This window comes from Ascaphus truei, chromosome 5, assembly GCF_040206685.1.
Source record: "Ascaphus truei isolate aAscTru1 chromosome 5, aAscTru1.hap1, whole genome shotgun sequence".
Taxonomy (NCBI): domain Eukaryota; kingdom Metazoa; phylum Chordata; class Amphibia; order Anura; family Ascaphidae; genus Ascaphus; species Ascaphus truei.
Window position 1 is genome coordinate 8923172 of NC_134487.1, and position 17511 is coordinate 8940682.

A 17511-nucleotide genomic window follows, 5' to 3' on the forward strand; every position below is an offset into this window, starting at 1 on the left:
GGCATTTAAATTAAATGCCGGGGGATCGCGTAAGGTCTCCATCTCCATGGCAACGGGGTCACGTGAGGGGATGCGAGCAGGGAGCAGGCAGGGGGGCGCAGCTCAAAAGTTTGTGCTCCCTGGTCTAATCAACCAATAGCTACTATTTTGTATATACCCATAATATGTCAATTGTTAGGTTGTAGTTTCTAATTTGTTTAGGGTTGTTTGCAATATTGGAGTGTTTAATGCACTATTTGGCCTGTTGGTTAAGGCAGGGGAGCGCAATCTTTTTCCCCTGTGATCCCATGCCGGCTGTCCTCTTCTCCGCACCCCCCCTCCCTTCCTCCTCACCTTGATTCCCGGCGTCTGGGCATCATGACGTCACATTGCCACAGCAACGCGTTTCCAGATGCCGGCTGAACTACGCGGGAGGGGTGGTGAGATCGCCGTCGCTCCGCATGTGTACAACACTTTTTATATGCATTTAAGACTGCACTAATTGTAAGTGCGCATCCTGGAGGGATTATTTTAAACTCTAATCTATATAAAAATTAGTTCAGATATTCTGCGCTATGGTGTCTCCCTCGTTTCCATTTTAAAGAATACCCAACACAGCGTTCAACCCCAGAGGTCACCTCTATCCGTGCTGGAACTCATCTACACACCAGAGTTTAGAGTGTGATAAGCTCTTTGTACTCACATCTATGTGAGTATAATGAATGAACATTAGTGAATCTGATTATTACATTCCATCATTAGCAATACAACTGTTTATTTCTCATTCTGTTTTATATATATAACGCATCCTGCTCCCTCATCCTGTTCTACTCTTACTGTGCAGCGCCTCCATCCCATGTGGATGCTGCTGGATGCAGGATGGTCCCCACAGGCAACACTCCTTTCCAATAAACACACACCATAGTCGGTCCAACAGCAGTTTTATTATATAACCGCATGATCGTCCTCCAGCCCTGGAGCAGACCCCAGGGGCTTGAGGCCCCGAGAGCCCCTCCTAATCTCCTTGACCCTCTGGTAGGGAAAAGGGTATCTGTCACGGGCGACCAGGCATTACCACCTTTTAAACCGGTATCATAACATTGAGGAAAACAAGGAGGTAAAACAAATTGTCATTTATTCCATTGAAACAGACGTACACACAGCGGATTACAATATACAAGAGAAAACACACTTACTGGGGTCTGGGCTACAAAACGAATCTTTCCTAGTTGAAATAGTTCATAAAAACAAAGTCTTTAGGTTGACCGGGGCTTAGCCCAAGAAGTCCTGGAACTCCAATCGGCATGAAGTTCCTGATGCCACCACTGTATATGTTATGGAGATGTCAAAATCCATTGTCCGGGAAATAGTACCAAATGTCCTTGTACTCTTTTCAGCATGTAGTTCCAGCCGCGACCGCTACGTTCTCTTTTGAGAACTTGGCCCCGAAATTTCTTGCCTTCTATTTCTCCAAGAGCATCTTTTGGTGATTTTTAATTTGCCGCTGCTTCTTGGCGCTTAGAATCTAAGGACCGGATTGGCTGCTGGCTTTCTTATAGTATTTCAGTCCCATTCATAAAATACTCCAGCCAATCCGAGCGTGGGAGAATTCCTACCACTCAATCAGAGACTGACAGTTTCCTGAAGCTGGGCAAGGGTGGATGAAAAATCTGAAAGGGGCATGTGCCAGCTTGGCACCTCTGCCCCTTGTCAGTCAGAAGCCACCTGTGGAGTTAGGCGTCTCAAAGTCTGAGCTGGGTAAATGGTAGTCCAATGTCTTCCATACAGACCTGGACAACGGTAATTGAGGCCAACTCCTCCGTCCAAATGGCTTTCACACCTTGGCAATCTCTGTGGCTTTCAACTCCGGGACCCGAGCAGACGTAGTGGCACCAGCTTGGTATCCAACTGGTCTTTTGGAACCACAGACTTGAAAATCCCCAGCTCATATACAGTGCAGAAACATTTACCATTACACACAATGTTAAAATAAAAATATTTCACAATTTCTTCTACAGTAAGTCCCTCATTTCCTAGGTTTGACTGAAAAGACGCGCCCGTTCAGTTTCAGCGCTACTAGACCTTCCTATAAGAAAAAGTTTTAAAAGCTGAACGAAATAATGCTTAGGTTCAATCTCAGAGTTACTTTTCTAAACACATAGGAATTTGGACTTTGACACGAAATGAGCCTCGTGACCTTATCGATGGTTGAAGCACCCCAGAACCTCTATACGTGGTTCTGGTGATATGGGCATATACTGGGGGACTTCCATTAACTAAGGGACCCCTGACTGTACCCGGCATACACATATCCCTATGCCCCCATTTACCTTTCTGGTCTGTGCTGAAGCAGGGAAACCTGGCGGTGTCACGTTACTGTTTCCAGGGAGGATTTTGACCAGAGCGATGTGTCTATATGTTCCCGGGAATCCGACCTGATTCCCAGATACATTTTTGGGGTGGCCAGCAACTCTGGGCCCCTTCTACCTAGACACATATTGACAAAACGTTTACTGCAATCCTCCTTACCAGCCCCCCTGAAACTCAGCCTGAGAATCTCCACTGGGTAGCACTCCTGGAAAGGTAAAACACACATAAATCCTTTATTTCAATACAAACATATACATTGCATTGGGTTCAAGAGCTGACACTCTAAACTACCCAAAATGGCTCAGAGGTAACCAGCCGGGCATAATACCTTTATTGATGGCCTGGTTACCCCTTCACCGTCACAGTATCACACTCCCCCATAATCAACAACCTACATTTGGTGGTATCAGCGTTTATACCCAGGGGAAGGGCTTGCAACCCCACCCCATAACAGGCAGGCCCAGGTACTGACAGGCATCACACCATTATACATGTGACCCAGTCAGTACCCTCCCCAGGTATGACACTCCAACTGCCGGTCTAGGCCTGCCCCTGGATAAGGTAACATAGTACCCATCCAGGCTGCAACTGCAGGCAAGGCACTGCACAGGAGTTTAACCCCAACACTGCCTGTTCCTATCAGGACTTATAGTGTTGAGGCCAGTAGAAGGCTATAGCTAGGGGCACTTGGCTACATCTACATAGACCAAAAACTCAAAACTTCATATAAAAATATGTAATTGATCCAGATGTCAATGTTGAATAATGGATTTACAATGAGTACATATGGCCCCATATCTCTGACCTATCATTATAACCAATTATACCTCTCATAAACATAATATCCCAAAACACAATGATATTCCGATGCAATAAAGTGCTATTAAAACATATATCAACATGATGGACACATTAATCCTGGCGCATTTGTATCTATAATCATATCATCCATCATATCCTCTATCACCCAGGATAAATAGCATTCCACATATAGATCAATTGTTTTAGAGGACCACATATACATAAGTGTATGAACCAGGTGCAGATTAGTTGACATTATTTTATGCTATACACTCCCATTGTTACCAATCCCTTTTGTTACTTAAGGAATGGACTGAGTTCTATTAGCTCATTTAAGCCTAGAGGTGTTTTGCTATGCAGTGTATACTGTATATCCAGTACTGTTCTCTCTGGAAAAGTTTCAAATCCCTGTCCCCTCTTCTTGGATCCCTAAGGATAACTTCTAAATCTCTAAAACACAGGTCTTCATGACTGCCTTCATGACGGTGCAGAAAATATTGGGCTAGATTATGTATATTTTCCCCCATTTTCTAGTAGACGTTTTCCATTTTTTTCATTCCATTAACATGCTCACCAATTCTCACTGAGAGGTATGATGGTTTTCCCAATATAATACAATTTACATGGACAGTCAATGATAGATATGCCAAAATTGGTGAGACAGTTAATGAATTGCATTATTTTGTATTTTTTGCCTGGAACGTGGTCCAAGATGATTTTGTTACGTGACATATCTTCCACATCGATAGTTACCAATAGGTTTTTGAACAAAATGTATACTGGAACCTATCGCATTGCATTTCTTCAGAACACTGGGGGCTAAAATGCTCTTAAAATTTCTTGACTCTCTAAAGAGCTCCTTAGGTTTTGTTGTAAATTACTTTTTGTAGAATCAGGTCCATTTTTAAGATATCCTAGTGTTTTAAATAATCCTTCTGATATTAGTCTCTTGTTTACAAACATCAATTGCAATCATATCGATCCCTTGCCACCACCCAAAAATTATGCTAAATATGTAAATTAATATATCTTCCAGGGTCTCAGGTCCAAGTTGATTATAGAAAAAAACTATGCACTTGTAGCCATGCCTGGCTTTGCTACTAGTCTACCCGGCCTATCATGTAATTCCTGGTAGCAGTACAGACAGTGTTAGGCCCAATCAACAGTAAGAAGCTCCCTTGAGTGACAAGGGAGGAGGCGGGCTAAGGCCTGTGTTCTGTCCTATCAAGGGCTCAGACCTCTGGCCCATCCCCTGGATACTTAAGGTACTGTACTTCCTAAATGTAGTCAGTTATCTCTCCCCCTTGAGAGAGACTGGTCTCACAGCAAGAAATGTGTAGGGCTGTCACTTTATATTCCGTCCCTTAGGGGAGTGGAAGTGAGACCATACCCCCAATTCCACCAGGAAATTGGGGAAGAGCAAAGACGACTGGAAGGGCCTTAAGCCCCAAGGTTGTGCCGAGGGACCATCCAAAGGCTGACGGCCAAAGAGGGTTCTGTAAAGGTGTATATTGCTGTATGCTGTGTTACTGCAGAATAAAGAGCTGTTCCAGTGTTTATAAAATATACTCCTGCCTGAGTCTGCAATCAGGGGGAGAAGGGTGAGTTCTTCTGAATGGGATTGCGTTCACGTCTGCTGGAGCCTGCAAGAGATAGAGGCGCTGTACCATGTGAGATATAGACCCATCATCTACCCCAGAAGCCTGTCCTGTTGTCCCCAATGCAATCGGCGGACACCTCAGTATCATGTAAGCCAGCAGGTAACCAGCACTACACTGCGCTTGGTAGTGTGATCTCCCTGAGGGTGGGGGAAACACCGTTACACACAAAAATCTGTTGTCGCCAAATGTGTCCGAAAATGTAAATACTCTCTCCAAAGCGTGCAACAGTTCAGAAAAAAAATGACTTATTAAAGAACAGTGCTTCATATTACAGAAAAAGATAGATTGCTTCTATTACATATTATATGCAGGACAGTTTCTTAAAATAACAGGATAAAACATAAATCCCATTACCATATGTCATAGGTGTTCCCCCAGGAGAGGTCACAGGCGTAAAAAAATGAAAATTCAAGTGTCAATAATAAACTGGATGTTTGACGATAAAATAAAGCCTTAGATAAAATCAGGGTATGGATAATTAAAATGTTTTTTTCATAAGAAGGAGGTCTGGAAGACCACACACGACAAAAACACAAAACAAGCGGTTCAAATTCCGCTATAGTGCGGCACTGTACACACACAAAGCATGCAACAGTTCATTCAGAATAAAGAATTACTGAGCGAGGGATGTCCATCTTGGCTAGGCGCCCAGCGCCCAGTTAAGAGAGCCACCGGCACACTTGGGTCCCGTTCCCACCCCCCCTGCACACATACCGGAACCGCGCTGCACCTGCCGGGCGAGGTGGGCTGTGGGGGTGCCCTCGCCAGATATAGCGGTCAGCTGCCGGCGGACGGGGGAATCCAAGACTCAGAAGAAGTGCCCCCATCACCTAAAATGGCTCTCTGATAGAGAAGGAGCAGGATACTGGGCTTACCTTCAGCCCAGATGTCGGATCCGCCTGAGCCTGCCACTTCGCGCCCCTCCTGAGCCTGCCTGCTTGTGCCCCCACTGTGACGAGAAGGACTGATCGAAGCTGCGGCCTGAATGGGAGCTGTTTTCGGATGTTGTAGCCGGCGTCCCATCTAGATCCAAGATGGCCGCGGCTAGCTTCAATTAAAGGCACAGCTCCCCAAGGGGGAATAAATAAATAAATAAACACATACTGTACATCAACAACTCAAAAAATAAAGAACACAATATAAAAATAGGAGACAAATCTGAGCTGGCCACCGCTGGACTGAATAAAAGGCACAGTGTGACTGGACAGTGAAATTAAGCATTTAAACACCAGGACTAGAGAAGCAACACTGCCACGCCTCCCACCTCTCACCCCCCCGCACAACATGTGAACGCAGGAATAAAAATATGTAACGGGGGACATTATGTGAAGGGGTGCAAAAGTGGTCACGATAAAATTGAAAGCCTGCGTCAAAGACTTCCCTCAAGGGTTTGTGGGCCAAAGCATTTCAATATATAATTCACCAAGTGCGACTAAGGGTTAACAAGTTCTAGTTAACTGAACCAAACAGACCCAGGAAATGGCCCCGCCAAAAAAGCCGCCAAAACCAGACGCTTCCCTGTTCTTCAAGCAAAAGAGTGGCACACCGAAACCCCCGAGAAAAGACAAGACCTCGCAATCTCAGGACCACGAAGAATCAGAGTCAGGCTCGGACTCGGACCAAAGGACAAGTCTAAGAAATGATCTAAAGGCCTGGGTCAAAGAGATCAAGCAGTCATTGCATGAGGAACTGCAGAGCGCTATGAAGGGACTACGCTCCGAAATCGCGGCGGTAGAGGTGCGCACTACGGGCCTTGAAGAAGCGATGGAAGTCTCCACCGAAAGACAGACCGAGACAGACATAGCCCAGCTGAAAGATCAGATATCTCGTCTCCAGGACGCGCAAGAGGAAGCCGAGAATCGATCAAGAAGGAACAACATCAGAATTTGGAATGTCCCAGAGTCGGTCGTGGCAGAAGATATTAAACCTTATCTCCACAGGCTGTTTCAAAGCATACTTCCAGAAGCCACCAATCCTACATTGGAACTGGACAGGGCCCATAGAGTCTTCAGACCCAAGGAGTTTGAGAACAGGGGACCCGGAGATATAATCACCAGGCTGCATTACATCGCAACCAAAGAGGAAATTATCACCAAAACCAGAAACCAGGATAAGCTTCACTTTTGAAGAATCGGAATTACAAATCTTTTCCGATCTCGCGCCTGCCACACTGGCGGATGGCATCGGATGCTGTTGGAGGCCTTCAAGGTACGTGAGCTTCCTGTTACCCCGGGAGTCGAAGGGCCACCACTTCTAATGGTAAGTAATATATTGAATGTTTGTAAATGTCTTTTTTTACAGGTTTATTCATTGGATGTGTTTTTTGATTTTTTGGGGGAGGCACATTGGCTGATAATATATTAATCTGTACCACTTTAGGGTACAGATTAATACATTATTATGACAATATTTGGGGGGCATTTCTGGCTTGGTATTGCTATTAGTTTTTTTAATTACAGTTTCTTATATGGATGTCATTTTTTGTTTTTTTCATGCTTAATGGTAATAAAATGTTTGCGATTGTTGTTCGTTTTTAGTTAATGTTGTATTATGTTAGCTAATGCGTTTCATGGTTATTTCAGATATTATTTGATTTTATTTTTATTGAGGTGAATTAGATTTGGGGAGAAGATCACTTTTTAGGGCTGCGATAGGCGGCGAGAGGCGACTCGCGGGTACTAGAATCGTGTGAGTTTATGATCCTTCCGAAAATGGTCGATAAGCGGCTGATCGCCGCTCAATCAGCGATTTTCTTTGGGTCATAAGATTTTGCGGCGATACAGGCCGTTATCGGCCACTTATTGAGGCTTACTAAAGACGAGTAGCCATTTTGGCCGATAAGTGCTCGATAAGGGCCTTATCGACGCTTACAGAATGAGGAGCTTAGACTTGTTTAAAAGATTTGAATTGACATGAATAATTCTGATTGTATTTCTAAGTATCTTGTATTTTTTTGTCAAACCTCAAAATGTTCTTTTTATGGATATTAGAGATGTGTCTGATTTCTGTGCTGCACAGATGGTATTAATAACGCTTAAAATTTCCTCTGTTAAATGACTGACTTTTTCCTTTTGGTTCCCCTCATCACTGAGATCCTTCTGCACGATGCTGAGAATGTGGAGAAGCCATCCCTTGTAATATTGCTTCCACCCCCCAGAATGTAAACTAACAACTTTCTCCTGCACAAAGCTGAAAAATTCCTCATCTTCAGCCGTTTTCAGAACAATGTTCAAGTCTCTCCGCCGCTGCCGTAACTCAGTAATGCTATTCATTTCGGGCTCTGTGAATGGGTTCATGCACAATCTGAAATACATGAAACAATATTACAAATTATTTCCAGAAGTTATGGGGTGTCTCACAGACTAAACCCTGAGCAAAATAACACTTAGGAGCTTATTTACTCAGCCTCTCTTTACATTAGCTGCTAATGATCATTAAACGTTCAGCTGCAATTTAAGGCTGCCATGATATCTCTGCTTCTGCAACCCGGGTTTCCCATGGGGTGTGTGGAGGTGTTATACCAAGCCCAGCCGAGGCTGGAGGCCTGGACATTAATCCCCAGATGATGGGACACTGTCCTTCACTGGGCTCCCCCTCCCTCACACTGATTGTGCCAAGATGGCACCTGCTCAACAACTGTGGCCCCCCCACCTCAGTACTACCCCCTGGCTCGACAACCAATCACTGTTTCCCCCCCAACAGATGAGAACTCCACCCCCCCCCCTTCCGTACTTAACAACCTCCGGGAAACGAAGTCTCATCCTCCGCCCATGGGCGATTTAAAATTGTAATGTGTTAATGTTAATTTCAATAAATCTGATTTAAAAGATTGTACTTTTATTATATATTGTCTTATAATTGTGTTTTATAAACTATACAATAACAGTATAATTTATTTTATTATATTTATTAATATATCCTGTTTGGGGCACTACAAGAGCATGACCTCTTGTAACAGCATTTCTATTTCTGTAGATATGGGGGGAGATTTATTAATCGTGGTCCGTCTTGCAACTCATCCAGTGTCCAAACTCCCAAGATACCTTACAGATAACGTCGTATTTACCAAACTGCTGTACATGCAGTTCATCACTAGATGAAGGAGGAAGGAGATATGGTCCAATGTCTTGTATTAAAATGAATTCGTCAGCGCACAGGATTTTGCTCAGAAATTGAGAGAAAAGATAGAATACACGAAATCAATGTATTAAACAGACATGTGTAATCAATGGATAAATAAATGTGGAAATATTTTGGTATTAAAAATGTATGTAGTAAATATTGTGATGATGTTTATAAAATATATAAAAAATATAAATATATAAAATATATAAAAAATATATATGTATAAAAAATCTATATAAAAATAGAGATAGAAATAAATAAATATGCAATATACTCAGTAAAGCGTGTGCTTGGACTGCAGGGAAGGGGAATAGGGGTTGGGAACGAATGCTAGTGTTTATGTGGATCCCCAGCAGGCTTCTATGGACTTACACAGCCTAATGTTAGGAAGGGGTTAATGAAGTGATGTGAATCAACTCACACTGCCTTATGTGCAGTTCCTCCCTCAGAGAGTACTGCCAGACTGCGGCGAATCAGTCAACTCTTACTCACTTTCCCTCTCAATAGAGGCAGTATGCGAGTTGCTTCTCTCCCAGGTGCCCAAATTGGAAGAAATGGGCAAGTCTGGGTATGTAGCAGATAGGGTTTATTACATCAGAAAAACGAAAAGTAATTACACTCACATAAAGTTTAAAAACAGCCCAGTGTTAGCCCGATCGATCCGGTTGAGCCCTTCCCTCCAGTGGAACTCCCGCTACCGCGTCCGACGGCGGGACCGGAAGAAGAGATCTTCCCGGATGTCAGCAGGCTGGCTGGGTCCCTCACTCAATAGGCTCCGGCAGGGAACTACGCGTTTCGCAGTGATGCTTCGTCAGGAAACGCGTAGGGGAGGAACTGCACATAAGTCAGTGTGAGTTGATTCACATCACTTCATTAACCCCTTCCTAACATTAGGCTGTGTAAGTCCATAGAAGCCTACTGGGGATCCACATAAACACTAGCATTCGTTCCCAACCCCTATTCCCCTTCCCTGCAGTCCGAGCACACGCTTTACTGAGTATATTGCATTTTTATTTATTTCTATCTCTACTTTTATATAGATTTTTTATACATATATATTTTTTATATATTTTATATATTTATATTTTTTATATATTTTATAAACATCATCACAATATTTACTACATACATTTTTAATACTAAAATGTTTCCACATTTATTTATCCATTGATTACACATGTCTGTTTAATACATTGATTTCGTGTATTCTATCTTTTCTCTCAATTTCTGAGCAAAATCCCGTGCGCTGACCAATCCACCATCTTCACTGCCGCTATAAGAAGATTCCGGGCTTTATCTTCTCAACTGGTCCAGCTGCAGAAAACAACAAGGGCAAGTATACACTTTCTCTTTTTTTGGTTACACATTATCCTATAGGCGTTATCACTAGCTAGAATAAATAGGGAGCGCCCCAGTCTTTTCCTTTTTTATTAAAATGAATTCAAAACATTTTCTAGATTGCCTGCTTTAAATAAGCACTCTGAAAGAACTTAATTGCTATAAAACTGCATTAACACCATTGCGTTAATGTGAACAAAGGGAAATGTATACCTAAATTATACATGATTCTGTAATGATTGAAATATTAAATTTTTTTAACGTTTATATTAATAAATATAATAAAAGAAATTATACTGTTATTGTATAGTTTCTTTCTGGGAGCGGGGCACAGGGGATTGGAAGGGGAGAGGGTGGCTGGGTGACGGTAGCGGTGGTGGAGGGAGGGGGGGTGGTTTACTGGTGGCATATCAGGAAAAAAAATGGATCCAACCTGGTTGTAGCTGAACCCCCCTGGGTCGGAGATATAGTCCGCTTAGTCCGCATCGGGAGCTTGGATTTTCTTATGGGGGCTGCGCCACGATCGCTGGGGTTGAAGGCCTCGGGTTGAGGTCATCGCCTTCTGACTCCAGCTCCACTGGGCTCTGAGCGGGAGGGGCCAGCGACAGCGGCAGCTCAATCGACCTGAGCGGCCTAAACACCGTAGCCCAGGAGCCAGCTGGAAGCAGGCATCTGCCGGGGCAGCCGCTCGCCTGCGGACGTCACGCCCTCCCGAGGACCCGGTGCGGCCCTCTCTGAGGAAGACAGGGCACCAGGGTCTCCGGATTGGTCTGCGCTTGTGTGGATCGCCCCCTGGGACCGTGGAGGGTCCCCGGCTCTGGTAAGTGGTAGAGGGAAGGGTCAGGAGAGGCAGGTTGGGGAGGGGGGACGGGACTCTAGGGGGGTTGGGTAGAGGGGGAGACTCTGGGGGGAGGGGGGAGGATTGGGTGGGGGGGTGGGATGGCAGGGGTAAGGGCAGGGGGGGTAAGGGGAGGGAAGGGTTGTGGTGGGTGGGGGGGTGGGGAAGGGGACTAGTCGAAGGGAGACTTGGCTGAGATCTGGTCGGCAGTGCACTGGGTGATCTGTCGCTGATCGTCTCGGCGTTTCTCCGCAGGGGATGCGGTGCTGCGGCGCCACTTGCAGAAAGTGAAGGGAGCAGGAACATCAGATAGGTGGGTGATCTTGCGCTCTCATCGGGGGGTTCCTCTAGCAGCTTTCCTCCCTCAGGTCGCTGTCGGCCCTCCGTAGGTCTGTCGCAGCAGTTTGAGCTGTAGGCGGGTTTCGGGGGGGAGTTGACTTTGCCGGCCCATAATGGGAGAGGAGGGTAGTAAGGTCTAGTGTTGCTTCTGGCTCGCCAGCCGTTCCGAGGCACGGGGGGTCTCAGTGGAGGTAGGTTTGTTGGCAGATCTGGGGGGTGGCTGTTGGGCTTGTGGAGGGGGTATTCCGAGAGCCTTAAGGAATTCTTGGGAATCATCTGGATCCGAAATGGTTAAGTAGCGGCCATTTCTGGGGACCACCAATTTGAAGGGGAATCCCCATCTATAACGGATGCCTTGAGCCCTCAGTGTTGTAGTTAAGGGTTTCATGTCTTTGCGTTTGTTGATTGTGAAAGCGGACAGGTCAGCAAAGATCTGCAGAGTGTCTTCTCCTATTTGGATGTCTCCCGCCCCTCTGCTAGCCGCCATGATTCTCTCTTTTGCGGCGTAGGTATGCAGTTTGACTATGATGCCTCTGCGGCGGTTGAGATCTTTGGATTTGGGACCTAGGGCCCGATGGGCACGGTCCATCAGCAGCTCATGTTCTTGCAGGTCGGGCACCAGCTTCAGGAAAATCTTGCTCATGTAAGTCTGTATTGAGTCCGGCAGGATTGTTTCAGGCACATTCCTGATGCGGATGTTTTGCCTTCTCTGTCTATTTTCCTGGTCGTCAAGGGCGTCCCTCAGCTCATTCATGAGGTGACCAAGCCTGTTCACCTCGTCCTCTGTGGTCGATTGGGTGTGGCAGAACTCCTCTACCTTTGCCTCCTGGGTGTCAGCACGTGCGGCTAGGTTATCGACGTCAGATCTGAGGCCTTCTATGGCTGAAGCCAAATCTTCCTGGAACCCCCTTCTTATCTTGTTAAATCGGACCTCAAAGAAATCTTTGTGTAGTCCCTGTTCGGGTAGTTCAAACTGGGTCTGCTCCGCACTTATCACGGCGTGGTCGGGGTCCGCGTCGCCATCTTGGATTTCGGCGGCCGGCTCCATCTGGCGTTGCACGGGCGCAAAGAACTTAGTTACCGAGTTTTGGGTTTGCTTGTTCTTTGGCAGCATTGCGCCTGCTTCGGGGAAGGTGTGGGGAGCTTTCTGGGGGGATTTCGGTCCGTGGGAAGTGCTCAGTCTAGCGTTTGCTTAGGAGGGTGTCGGGAGCTCCCTTCTCAGACAACCATCTCCGTTGACGTCATCGGAAGTCTCTCGAAAATATATCTTTTTAATTGACATTTTATTACGAGTGTAGATGAGCAGGGGGTCTCCGGAGCAGAACCATGTTGATTTCAGGTTCGGAGCCCCCCTGCATCCCGTGATACAGGCCCCATTATGGGGTGCCGGTATCTCCTATGCATTTGATTCCCACGGTCACGTGACGCGGGACATTTAAATGCATAGGAGATACCGGAACCCCATAACAGGGCCTGTATCTCGGAAGCAGGGGGTCCCCGGACCTCAAATCAACCAGGTTCTGCTCCGGAGACCCACCGCTACAATACAATTGTAATAAAACCCCAATTAAAAATGTAACACATTCGTTACCGTAGCGGCTATCTGCTATGGTAATGAAGCTCCTTTAATGTAATTTTTATTAATAGTGTGCGGGAGCAGGGGGTCCCCTGAGATGAAGCGCTTTGATTTCAGCCCCAGGGACCCCCTGCTTCCAGAGTTACTAAGTCTAAATGCATTTTTTTTTATAAGTCCCGTCTCGCTGCTTATCGGCAGCTTCTCACCACCTTCTTGCCAACTTTTCCTGGCGGGACGATTTTGAGAGGAAATCTCAATTCTAGAGCCGCGATTAGCCTCAATAAGCTAATCAGGGCTACTAGAATAGCACGAGTTTGAAAAGCTGGCGATAAGTGGCTTATCGACACACGTTTGGTGATTTTTTTTATCGCCAACAAAATTTCGTGAAAATATCTCTTATTGACGACTTATTGGGGCTTACTGAATAGCAGTAGGCTTTTTTTGGCGATAAGGTGGCGATAAGTGACTTATCGGAGCTTAGTGCATAGGCCCCTAAGTGTTCCTTCCCAATCTGCCTTCAGTCCATTGTACAAAGCAGTAAAATACTCACATCAGTGTCTTCAGGGTTCTGTTCATGCTCAAACTGTGAGCCATGCTTTCTATTCCTTCATCTTGTATCTGGTTGTCACACAGGGTTAACATCTCTACACTGTTGTTTAGTTCAAGAGCTTCCCATAGTTCCCGAACACCGGCTGATCCCAATTTGTTAATTGCCAGACTACAGGGGATGAAAACAGAAGGTCAGGAGCAATCATCTGCACATTTATCTTGAGCATAAACTGGATACATTGTATTGTGGCTCCGTCAGGATCTGCTTCTCGGAACTGTAAGTGGGATATAAAGATGTAGCAAAAGCAACTGCCTCCCGCACCAAGGCAAGCAGGGGTCATGTGACCGCGGTGTCTCCAGCACCGGAGAATTAACACTGCGGCGGTTATGATTGGTAAGCATGGACCCGCGGCAGACACTTTCTCCGGAGCCGCGGATTTTTGCTTTTTTGCCGGCGCCCCGGAGACAGTAAGTCTCGCTACTCGTGTATTCTCCCAATTCTCAAACACAAGGGAAATCATCACATTTCTCTATATCGGACAGTACAAGCTTATTGTTTATCCTGGAAGTTAAAGACTGTACATTTCCCCTTTATCAAGTAAGAAACAGATTCTCCTACTGCACGCGAAGGCATTTCCGCTGCCTAACACCTGCTAAAAATAACACATATTTGATATAAACTTGTGTGCTGACCTGTTTGATATAGAAAAATATATGTATCTGTGTGGGCTGCATAAAAGGCCAAGTCCATGGCTGGCACTGAGCTCCGCCAAGCTCAACGAAAATAATAACAGAGAGGAAGGGTCTCTGAGGACTCACAGGTTTCCTCTTAAAGCACATGGCAAGTGATAAAGCTGTTCTGGGGCTGGCACTGAGCTCCGCCAAGCTCAACGAGAATAATAACACAGGGGAAGGGTCTCTGAGGACTCACAGGTTTCCTCCTGCACAAGGCAAGTGATGAAGCTGTTCTGGGGTTTCAGTGCAATTCTATAAAAGTACATGCAATGGTGGAAGAGCGATGGCACAAGGGGGTATGGAGTACCGAGAAGTTATATTGATCCAGAAAAAGGCAAGTTAAAAACCCAGAGTGAAACATGTGTCAATTATATCTGATTAGTGGGGGGGGGGGGATATAAGCAATAAGGCACTCCAGGGTTTCAGTCGCCACCTACCAAAGTCCATCCTTCATATACTGAACCTCCCTCCTCATTGAGCGAGTTTAGAATTTTTGAAACCGACGCCCCAAATCTCACCAATCTGCCACCAATTTAGCACAATGCTATTGGGTAAATTGTACTCAGATCGCCGAGTATCGGAGGTGTCAAATTCCAAAAATCTGAACCCGCTCATCTCTTATTTGTACATTTATGAAGCACGTGTTTGGTGTAATTAAATGTAACACTTACAAAAGCTTCTTCGTAGAACAGTCTGGGTGTTCAAGAATAGTCCTCAGAATCTTCCCAGAGTTTGCAGTCAGCATGTTGGAATTTAAGCTTAAAAACAGCAAGTAAAATAGCTTAGAATCCAAAGAATAAATTACTATTACATGTATATGGGGATGCTTTTTTTAAACCTTAACCAAAAAAGTGGTAGTAACTGATGTTGTACAAAATGTGTGTCTGTGTGTGCGTGCATCTGAATTTGTGCGTGACCCTGGTTTGACATGCATTATTAGTAATAATAAAAATAATAATAATAGCATGTTCTTGTTGGAAAGGCAGTATAATGAACAATCCCATTAGCCTTTAATATACCAAACAAAGGGAAAGCCAGCTCTGACTAAAATAATACAGGGTTTAGCCCAGCACCCCCTTAATATCTAATGTTGTCATAAAGTGGATAAATTAATGACTGTTGCTATTTTAAGTTCTCCCCTATACTTGTAATAAAATAACCACAGATAAGAAAATGTTAGGCGTTACATTTCTGTTAATTGAAGCGACAGAAGTGTCAGCCTCCTGAAGATAAACTCTTGATAAGCAGGCAGACATGCTGTATTTATAACAGTCAAACACTTACTCGACCCCTGTAGAGTTCCTTATGAGGCTCTGTAATTGCTGTAGGTTTGCATCTCCCAAGTCACACAGTGCTAGGTCAAGTGTGTCCAGTCTGGAGTTCTCCAAACAGTACAGCAGAGCTCTGATGTCTGAGGCATTAAGTGGAGTATTAAATAAAGTCACAGTCTTAAACTTGCTGGAGAGAAACTCAGTGAGACGAGCATCGTGTATCTCATGGATACAATGGAAAAGGTTCAGCATTTCGGCACCATTATATATATTTGCAATCCACCGGTGAAACCACTGTTTTAATGTGATCATTATATCATTACTTAACTCTTTCCCACTCATGTACAGACTGTCAATGTCTGTGTAAATCACAAGGCCCATAAAGAACTGGATAAAATGATCAGACATAACGCTATGTTCTGGACTTATATTCTGTAGAAGAGATGTTTCATAGTGCTGAGGAAGGATCTGTCCCCAGACCCAGGCATCCAGGCATTCCTCTATCCCTCCCAATTGATGGATCTCCCACACACAGTGTAACGCAGCAAACATGTCTCTGATACTCGCATGTCGATACTCAAATACCTCAGCATTGCTGCTCTCCTTGAAAAAGAACTCAGACAGATCTTTGAGCAGTCGTTGTGTGTGCACACAGCCTTCCCCCAGATTCTGCACCTTGATCTCCTCCACGCCAGCAATAAGGTTCTCAAAGGACAGTTTTGCCACTTGATGAATCATTATTTTAATGTTCTCTGGAAGTTGTGAACCTGACAGTGCTATGGCACAGCATGTTTTATCTGTTCCTTCTATACTGGAGAGGATATTCTTCATGCAACATTTAAGGAGAGAGACCATCATCTCACTGCGTGTGGTTAGTCTTTCCTTATAACTTGGGAAACCCTGATTATTATACAGCTCACACAAGGCGCTGCTGAGTAAGGGGATTGACACTAAACTGGACAAGTTATGTTCCTCTATAAAGGGGTAAATAGATTGTGATATCTCATCATCAGAACAGAACCTCTTGCAGTATTGTTTGATCTGATCATCTGTAAATTCTTGCATTATAAATGTCCTTTTAAAATATTTGCGAATTTTAGTCAAAGAATTGAGTCTAGAAGTCACCAGAATATCAGTGTTAGTCAGAAGATCTTTGGATAAAATGTTTAAAATGAGAGTATCTATAGGGAGCGGAGTATCATTACTAATGCTGCTATCTGTCTGTTTTGCTTTTAGATTGAGTTTAAACTCATCCAACCCATCAAATATAATGAGAAGTTTATCTGAGTGTAGAAGTTCTGATAGAACAGGTACCAGCTCCTTACACTTGTTTCCCAGAAGCTCTGTCACACTCACTGGTTCCTTAATGGACTTCAGCTCAGTGAAAGTAAAATAAATTACACATTCATAGAACAGATCCGTGCCCCCGAAAGCCCATCTCTTCTGAAGTCCTTTAGAGAAGCAGCTTTTTCCAATTCCAGCTTCTCCTGCTATCAGCATCCTCCTGGAGGTTAGCGTCATTGTGTTCTTGGTAAACAGTTCTTCTGAAGATATAGAGTCTCTTTTATCCTTTAATGTAACACTGTCGTTTGTATTGTCAGCTTCTGTACATTGCTTCCTCCATTCTGGAATCTGGAGTGTTCTGGGTATACAGCCATCAGATCCCTCGCCCCCAGAGGATCCTGATTTACAGCACGGTTTAGCTGTTTTATGAATAGATTCTCTGTAATATTCAATATTTTCTGGAAAAAATAAATAATAATGATAACTATATACCCATTGTGACAGGGGAGGACCCCCTGCCCCTTCTTAATATACACACTGCCTCTGTCTGAGACAGGTCTGGGTTTCCAGTATCCTTAGAGCTGCAGAACTAATGTCTCAGGTGCACTGGTGTAATTAGCCAGGCTCCTAGCCCTATAACTGAGC

At 44.6% G+C, this 17511-nt stretch overlaps 1 protein-coding gene across 2 annotated transcripts in view; it reads right to left on the reverse strand.

Moving 5' to 3' along the window:
• Positions 1–955: 955 nt before the first annotated feature.
• The window catches only part of LOC142494809 (NACHT, LRR and PYD domains-containing protein 1 homolog), an 81804-nt gene continuing 65248 nt past the window's right edge, over positions 956–17511 (reverse strand). For both annotated transcript variants that reach the window (XM_075599308.1, XM_075599309.1), the window contains exons 9-12: positions 15596–17324; positions 14983–15069; positions 13578–13745; positions 956–8114 (exon numbers count right to left, since the gene is read on the reverse strand). In XM_075599308.1, coding sequence (XP_075455423.1) covers positions 7775–8114; positions 13578–13745; positions 14983–15069; positions 15596–17324 — 2324 coding nt within the window. In that variant the 3' untranslated portion in view covers positions 956–7774. The remainder of the gene's footprint in view (positions 8115–13577; positions 13746–14982; positions 15070–15595; positions 17325–17511) is intronic.